Source organism: Lagenorhynchus albirostris, chromosome X, assembly GCF_949774975.1.
Source record: "Lagenorhynchus albirostris chromosome X, mLagAlb1.1, whole genome shotgun sequence".
In the NCBI taxonomy this organism is placed as follows: domain Eukaryota; kingdom Metazoa; phylum Chordata; class Mammalia; order Artiodactyla; family Delphinidae; genus Lagenorhynchus; species Lagenorhynchus albirostris.
The window spans coordinates 23,879,510-23,888,772 of NC_083116.1; the positions used below are offsets into that span (position 1 = coordinate 23,879,510).

A 9,263-nucleotide genomic window follows, 5' to 3' on the forward strand; every position below is an offset into this window, starting at 1 on the left:
GGACTGATTATACACTTGAAAAATTACAAGAGTAATTTATGGTTGCAGAAGAAAAAACAAAGTCTTCTTATGAGAATCACTATAAAGTTATAACGTAAATACATTTTTTAATGTAAAAAGGCATAAAATTTCCTTTATGGACAACTTCTCACTTATCTACCATGTAATGTCAAATGTGCCTGTAATCCCATAAAATAAGTATGATTCTTATGAGAGAACAGAGCCAGATCAAATGCATCATTAAGAAAAAACATGCATACTAGACTATGAATTCTACTGAGAACAAAGGCCATTACTTTAAATACTTTCAAACTTCCTAGTTCCTGATAGGGTTTTCAGAACAGAGTTTCTTGGTTAATGAATAGCAAATTGATTTATTGGTTAAATTAGCAACTATGGAGCTTCCTGACAACAATATAAAATTAGTGGATAATTCACCAGAAACTAGCTTCTAGATTTTCATTTTAATTACTACTTTGAAACAACATAATTTAGTACCAAAGGTTTAAACATCCAATATAAATGCTAGACTGTGAAATCAGCATTATTTATATTTCATCAGCTATACAAAACTCATCAATTTTTCTTTTGAAAACGGTAGCAGAAATCCCAAAGAATAAAAGAGAGACTACTAATTAAAGGTCATGTTTACTAATCTAGCACCATAATTCCATTCTCAGGACCTCCCAAGTGGCTGGAAGGAGGAAGGGAAGAAGTGAGGATGTTGGAAAAGTGAGGGTTGCTCTTAACTTGTGGCCCCATTTGTGCTGTAAGGCAATGCAGGGTCTAGCAAAGAAGAAAATTGCTGAGGCTGGAGATGAAAACAAAAACTTTTGGTTCAGATGGTAAAGGAGGCCCTCAAGAACGGTAGAATCAGTTTATCTAGGAGGCAGTGCTAGAGTCGGCCTCATGAACTAGGGGGTTTCTTCTTGGCGTCCACGTCCTTTTTAATTTCTTCAGGTTTTTTAGACAGGTTTGGTATGTCACAGTTCTGAGCCAGATACATTCCCACCACGTTGCCAAGAGTAAATCCAAGCAGGAACTGGAGCATAGTGTTGGCAAGGAGGGCGCGAAGGGCCTCCCCTGGCGCGATGGGTCAACAATTGTCACTCTTAATTTTAGCCATTCTAGTCGGTGTAAAGTGGTACCACATGTGGTTATCATTCGTAGTTTCCTAATGATTAATGAAGTTGAGAATATTTTCATGTGCTTAGTTGCTGTTCATTTACATTCTTTGGTGAAGTGTCTTCAAATATTTCTCCCAAATTATACTGAGTTGTTTTTCTTCTTAGTATTTAGTCGTAAGAGTGCTATTTATAAAACATATTATAGATACTAGTTATTTGTCAATTATATATAGAAAGAATCTTTTCTCCCAGTCTGGAGTTTGACTTTTCATTTTCTTCATGTTACATTTCAAAGAGCAGAAGTTTTCATTTTGATGAAATCCAATTTATCTTTTTATTAATTTTATGATTAGTGCTTTTGTGTCATCTCTAAGATATTTTTGCCTATCCCAAAGTCACAAAGATTTTCTCCTATAGTTTCATTTAGATGATTTATACTCTTAGCTCTTTCAGTTAGACCTATGATCCATTTCAAATTTAGTTTTGTATATGGCATGAAATAAAGGTGAAGGTTCATTTTTTTCCATATGTATATTCAGTTAATTTAGCACTATTAACTTACTGGAAAGACTATCCTTTCCCTCATTGAATTTCTTGATAATTTTGTTGAAAATCAATGTACCATACATGCGTGGTTTTTTTTCTGGACTCTTTTGTGTTTCCTAGATCAATATGATCTATAATAATCTTTGAAACTAATTTTAGAGTAAGTTTTGAAACCAGATAATGTGAGTCACCAAACTTGTTACTCTTCTTCAAAATTGCTTTGACTAATATAATTCCTTTGCATTTCCATATTAATTTCAGAATCAACTATTAACTTTGCTATAAAAGCTGCTGGGAATTTATTTGGGTTTATAGGGAATCTATGGATTAGTTTGGGGAGAATTGACATGTTTACAATATTGAGACCTGAAATCCATGTACATGGTATATCACCTCATTTATTTAAATCTTTTAAAATTTCTCTCAGGAGTGTTTTTTAAAAGTTGTTTTTGTTTGTTTGTTTTGGTTTTTGTACACACTATTTAAGAGTCAGAGGAAGTTTCTTCCCCTTCCTAAATTGCTGGAAGTTTTTATCAGGAATAGGTGCTGAATTTCGTCAAATTCACTTTCTACATTCATAGGGAAAATTTTTTCTCCTTTATTATGTTATTATGGTAAAATATAATTGATTTTAAAATATCAAACCAGGTTTACATTCCTGGAATAAACACAATTGGTTATGATGTATTGATATTATCCCTCTAAGTACTGCTTCAGCTACATTCCCAAAATTTTGATATGTTGGGTTTTCATTTTCATTCAGTTCAAAACTTTATTATCTAATTCTCTTGTGATTTCTTCTTTGAACCATGGCTTATTTGAAGATTTGGGTTGTTTTTTTTTTAATTTTATTTTATTTTTATTCTTTTCTTTTTAAAAAATATATTTATTTATTTATTTTTGGCTGCATTGGGTCTTCATTGTCACGTGGGCTTTCTCTAGTTGCAGACAGTGGGGGCCACTCTTCATTGCGGTGCATGCGCTTCTCATCACGGTGGCTTCTCTTGTTGCAGAGCACGGGCTCTAGGAGAGCAGGCTTCAGTAGTTGCGGCTTGCGGGCTCTGGAACACAGGCTCAGTAGTTGCAGTGCGTGGGCTTAGTTGCTCCAGGGCATGTGGGATCTTCCCGGACCAGGGCTTGAACCCGTGTCTCCTGCACTGGCAGGCAGATTCTTAACCACTGTGCCATCAGGGAAGCCCTAAAGATTTGTTTTTAATATCTAAATATTTGGGGATTTTCCTAATATATTTCTGTTACTGGTTTCTAATTTCATTGTGATCAGAAAAAATCTGTATGACTTTAATCCTTTAAAATGTATTAATACTTCTTTTTATCACAGACCATATTCCGTATCTCAGTAACTACGCCATATGCACTTGAATATAATGTACATTTTGCTTTTGGGGGTGTGTTTTATAAATGTCAATTAAGTCAACTTAGTTATTAGTGTTTTTGTGTACAGATTTTGTGTGAACATAGTTTTTCATTTTGATGGAGTAAATACCCAGCAGTAAGATTGCTGTTTTGTATGGAAACCTTATGTGTAGCTCTGTAAAAAATGCCAACGTGTTTCCCAGAGTGGCTGGATTATTTTACATTCTCACCAGCAATGTATGAGTGACCAGTTTCTCCAAATTATTACCAGCATTTGGGGTTGTGATTTTTAAATTATGGCTATTATGATAGGTACCTAATAATATTACACTGTGGTTTTACTTTGCATTTCCTTAATACCTAATAAGGTTGAACACCTTTTCATATGCTCATTTGCCATATGTATATCTTCTTAGGTGAAATATCTCTTTATGCCTTTTCTCATTTTCTAATTGGATTCTTTGGGGGTTTGTGCTGTTGAGTTTTGAGAGTTCTTTATAGTCTAGACATTAACCTTTGTTGGATATGTGGTTTGTAAATATTCTTTTAGTCTGTAGCTTCTCTTTTCACCTCAAAAGGGTATTTCATGAAGTGAAATTTTCTAATTTTGATGAAGACCAATATATCATTTTTTCTCTATGAATTTGATATCCTCTAAGAACCTTTTCTAGCCCTAGATCCCACAGAGTTTTCTTTTTTCCCTAAAAGTGTCATAGTTTTACATTTGACATTAAAGTCTGTGATCCACCTTCAGTTAATTTGTACATAAGATGTGAGGTTTGGGTCAAGGTTCATTTATTTGGCTATGGATATGCAGTTGCTTCAGCACTATTTTTTGAAAAGCCTATCCTTAGCCCATTTAGTCTGCTTTACACCTTTAATGAAACTCTGTTGATGATACTTGTGTGCCTGTATTTCCAAGTTCTCTATTCTGTTCCCTTGATCTATGTATCTTTCTCCACAATCACCACAGTCTTGATTACTGTAGCTATATAATAACTTTTAAAATCAAGTAGACTGATTGTTCCCACGGTATTCTTCTTCATGTCATGTAAGTTATTCTAGTTCTTTTGTTTAATATAAATTTTAGAATAATCTTGTCCAAATCTACAAAAATAATCTTGCAAGTATTTTGATAGAAATTGCATTAAACAAGTTTATCAATTTGGAGTGAATTGACATTTTTACTATTTGGGGTCTTCCACTCTATAAACATGGTATATCTCTCCATTTATTTAGATGTTATTCAATTACTGTCCTCATTGTTGGGTCATTTTCAGCATACATCTTATACATGATTTGACTGATTTATACTCAAGTATTTCACTTTTTGGATGATTATAAATGTATTATGTTTTAATATTGATATCCACGTGTTTATTGCTAGTACATAAAAATGCAATTAATTTTTGTATATTTATCTCATGCACTCTAACCTTGCTGAACTTATAAGTTCTAGAACATTTTATTGTAGATTCATTGGGATTTTCTACATAGTCAATCATGTCATCTGAAGATAGGAACAGTTTTATTTGTTTCTTTCTAATCTGTATGCCTTTTATTTCCCTATCCACTGGCTAGATTTTTTTCAGCACCGTGTGGAATAAGAGTGGTGAGAGCAAACATCTTTGCCTTCACAGTCTTTCACCAATGAATAAAATACTAGCTATAGATTTTGCTAGACAGTCTTTATCAAGTTGAGAAAATCCCCCTCCATTCCGATTTTTCTGAGTTTTTACCATGAACGTGTGTTAAATTTTGTCAAGTGGTTTAACTGCATGAATTGGTATTATCATGTGATTTTTCTTCTTCAGCCTGTTAGTCTGGTGGATTACATTGCTTGATTTTTAAATATTGAATCAGCCTTGCATCACTGGAATAAATCCCAGTTGGTTATGGTGTATAATTCATTTTACATATTACTGAATTCTGTTTGCTAGTATTTAATTAAGTTTTTTGTATTTATCCTCATTAGGGATATTGCTCTGTAGTTTTCTTTTCTTATACTGTCTCTTTCTGGGTTTGACATCAGAGTAATACAAGCTTCATAAAATGAATTAGAAGTGTTCCCTCCTCTTCTACTTTTAGAAGCAATTGTCTAGAATTGGTGTTTTATTTCTTCTTTAAATGAATTACAATTCACCAATAAAACATCTGGGACTGGAGATTTCCATTTGGGGATTGTTTCCATTATTAATTCAATTCCCTTAAATATTATGAGATTATTCTGCACTTCGTATTGAGTGAGCTGTGGTAGATTGTGTTTTTTGAGAAATTGTTCCATTTCATCAAATTTATTTGGTGTCAATTTTATTTTTATATTGCTGTTTGAAGTGTTCTCATATTATTCTTTTGATATCTTCAGGGTATTTAGTGATATGCTGTTTCATTCTCATTACTGAAAATTTGTCTCTCTCTCTTTTTTCATTCGCAGTCTTGACGAAGGTTTCTAAATCTTATTTTTTTTCAAAGAACCAGCACTTTGTTTCATTGATTTACTCTACTGTTTTCAGTTTTATTGATTTCTGCTCCTTATTATTTCTTTCCTTCTGCCTACTTTGGATGTGGTTTGCTCTTCTTTTTCTAGGATCTTGAGGTAGGAGCTCAGATTGGTTTCAAACTTTTTATGTGCATTTCGTGCTCTAAAGTTTCCTTTTAGCACCGCTTTATCTATGTTCTACAAATTGTGATATGCTGTATTTTCATTCTCATTCAATTCAACATATTTTCATTATTCCCACTGGAGACTTCCTCTTTGACCCATTGATAATTATAAAGTACTTTGCTTAGTTTCCAAATGTTTGGAATTTTTCCTGTTTTCTTTCTGTTAGATTCCATTTTGAACTCTAATTAGATTCCATTGTGTTTGGAGAGCGCACTCTCTTTGATTTCAGTTGTTTTACATTTGTTAAAGTTTTTTTTAGAAGCCCAGAGTATGACCTGTCTTGGTACACATGCCATAGCCACTTGAAAAGAATATGTATTCTGAGTTTTGGGGATGGAGTGATCTATAAATGTAAATGTAAATCAGATCTTATTGGTTACTAGTGTTGTTGAGTTCTCCAACATCTTTGCTTATTTTTTGTCTGTTGTATCAATTGTTGAAAGAAGGATGCCAAAGACTCCAACCATAATTATAGATTTGTCTATTTTCAGTTTGATCAGTTTTCGTCTTATATTTTTCAACTGTCTTTTTGGAGCATATGCATTCAGGGTTGCTAGGTTTTCTTAATGGATTAACCCTTTTACCATTATGTACTTACCCTGCTTTGGGTAGTTTTCTGCACTCTGAAGTCTATCTCAAGTTAGTATAGCCACTCCTGTTTTGCTAGGATTAATAATTACATAATGTTATTTTTCCATTCTTTTACTTTCAACATGCCTATACAATTATTTTTTAAGTTACTTTCTTAAAGATGGCATATAACTACATCATGCTTTTAAATCTAGTTTGTCAATCTTTTAACTGATGTGTTTACACTACTTACATATTGATATATAATGGCTTATGTCTGCCATCATATTTTTTGTTTGCTCTGGGTTCTCTCTGTTTTTATAGTGTTTTATTTTTTCTGCTTTCCTGTGAGTTAATTGAATATATTTTAAAATTCATTTTTGATTTATCTGCAGTGGTTTTTTAAGTGTCTCTTTGCATAATATTTGTGGGGGTTTCTCTAGTTATTAACAAAATAAAATTATATATACATAACATCACAGTGTGCTATTATCATTATTTTACCAGTATATATATTTTACCATTATTTTACCAGTATAAACCTTAATTCCCACCTCCTTTACTCTCCTACATTAAAATTGTTTTAAATATTTCCTCTATATACATTATATGCATTGGACAGTGTTATAAGTTTGCTTCAACTGAAAAACATAATTTAGAAAATTCAAGAGGAGAAGAAAAGCCTATTGTATTTACCCAACACCTTCCTGATGTCCCAAGATTCCTTTTTTATCATTTCCTTTCTGTGTAGCCAACTTCCTTTAGCCACTCTTTTAGGGTAGAATTGCTGGTGAAAGAACCCCTTAATCTTCCTTCATATGAAAATACCTTGATTTCCCCTTCATTCCTGAAAGATATGTTGTGTGATATAAGGTTCTGGACCGATAGTTCTTTTCTTTTGGCACATGAAAAAATGTGCCATTTCCTTTTGGCCTCCATGGTTTGTGATGAGAAATTTAGTTATTCAAATTCCATTTCTACTATTAGCTTGGCATTTTCAAGACTTTGTCTTTAGTTTCAGAAATTTAATTATGATTAGCCTTAGTGTGGATTTATTTACATTTATCTTCTTTGGTATTCACTCACCTTCTCAATTATGTAAGTTTATGTCTTTTGCCAAATTTGGAAAATTTTCAGACATTATTCTTTCAAGTATTTTTTTAGTCCTGCACTCTTTCTTGTCTCTTTCCAGGGCTCCAATATGTGGCTATTAGATCTTTTGTTATAATTCCACAGGTACCTGAGGTTCTGTTAATTTTTTGCCTATTTCATCTCTATTGCTCAGATTGGGTAATTTCTACAGTTCTGTATCCCTGTTCACTGATTCTTAATTCTGTTCCTTCCCTTCTGTCACTGAGTCAATCTACTATGTTTTAAAATTTCAGTTACTATGTTTTTCAGTTCTAAAATTTTTATTTCCTTCTTTATATCTTCTCTCTTCTGATATTTTCTATTTCTTTGCCAAGGCTATTTTCTCAACTGTTTCAAGCACATTTGTATGCTTGAAACACTATACCCACACTTCAATTACTCATTGAAGCATTTGTTTGATGGTTATTTAAAACCTTTGTCAGATAATTCTAACATCTCTGTTATCTTGGTGTTGGCATCTATTGATTGACTTTTTAATTAACATTGTTATCTTCCTAGTTCTTAATGTGATGTTATTTTTATTGTAATTTGGACATTTTGTGTTTTACAAAGTTTTTTACATTTTGTGTTCTACATTACGAGATATATCTTTTTAAAATACTTAGTTTTACCTGGCTTCTTCTGACATTGCTCTGTCAAAACAAGGGCTGGGACAGGAAGGGTTGCTGTCTTGTTACTGCCAGTTAGAGGAAAAGGAGGTTCTTCATTACTGCTGGGCCACGGGAGTTCTATCTCCTTATATGACCTCCACTAAAACCACAGAGGGAGTGGCCTCATTACTCCTAGGCAGTGGTGAATGTCCTAGGCTTTTTATGACATCACCACAGTAGGGAGAGGCTAGAGTACCTAGTAACTGTTTATGGGGCTGGAATTCTAGGCTTCCCACATTGTTTCCACTGACACTGTAGTGAGGAGCTTATTACTTCCACACAATGATGACAGTCCCATGTTGCTACTTGACATTCTCTGACATTATCTTGGCAAGTGTTTTCAGGTGCCTCATTGCAGCCTTGTGAGCACAGAAGTCTAAGCTTCCCACCCAGCCTCTGCAGGCATGGATAGGGGTAAGAATACAGCTTTTTCTGTGGTGTTTGGATGAAAGAACAGTTTTTCTAAAAGCATTCTGTCTTTCTAAGCTATCCCTGTCCTGGTCCTTTAGCAAGAGAGTCAGTTCTTGGTGGAACTCTTTGTGTATGTGTCCATTGGTATTTCTGGGTTGCTGGTTTTTTCTGATCCAAATCTGAGATATGTGTAGAAAAAAGAAAACCCAGTGAGTTTACCACCATATTATCTCTTGGGTCCTGAGTTCTCTAGCTGAACTGCCTTATTTCTACCTTTCAGTCTTCTTATGTTTGTTTTACAAATAATATTCAGGGTTTTCAATTTTACTTAGTAGGAGGAATAGGGGAAAGTATGTCTACTCCATCTTCCTAGGAACAGAATTCTACAGTTTGCTTTTTTTTTTTGATCCTGACATTTAGTTAGTTTTGTAATTTCCAGTAACAAAGAGAGAAACTTAAGATTGTTATGATTATCATGAGGAAATTTTTTTTAACTGGGAAACACAAGTCTGACACAAAAATCTCCTTAGTTGCTATTTTTTGTTGTTGTTCATTTTAAGCACATTCAGGGACTTCCCTGGTGGTGCAGTGGTTAAGAATCTGCCTGCCAACACAGGGGACGGGGGTTCGAGCCCTGGTCCGGGAAGATCCCACATGCCGCGCAGCAACTAAGCCCATGTGTCACAACTACTGAGCCTGTGCTCTAGAGCCCGTGAGCCACAACTACTGAAGCCCACATGCCACAACTACTGAAGCCCGTGTGCCTAG

General features: G+C 33.9%; 1 protein-coding gene across 1 annotated transcript; it reads right to left on the bottom strand.

The window, feature by feature from the left end:
- Nucleotides 1-762: 762 nt before the first annotated feature.
- Nucleotides 763-1,059, bottom strand: LOC132513878 (short transmembrane mitochondrial protein 1-like). The gene has a single exon (XM_060138493.1). The coding sequence runs from the start codon at nt 1,049-1,051 to the stop codon at nt 908-910; it is 144 nt and encodes a 47-aa protein (XP_059994476.1). The 5' UTR covers nt 1,052-1,059; the 3' UTR covers nt 763-907.
- Between the last annotated feature and the right edge of the window lie 8,204 nt (nt 1,060-9,263).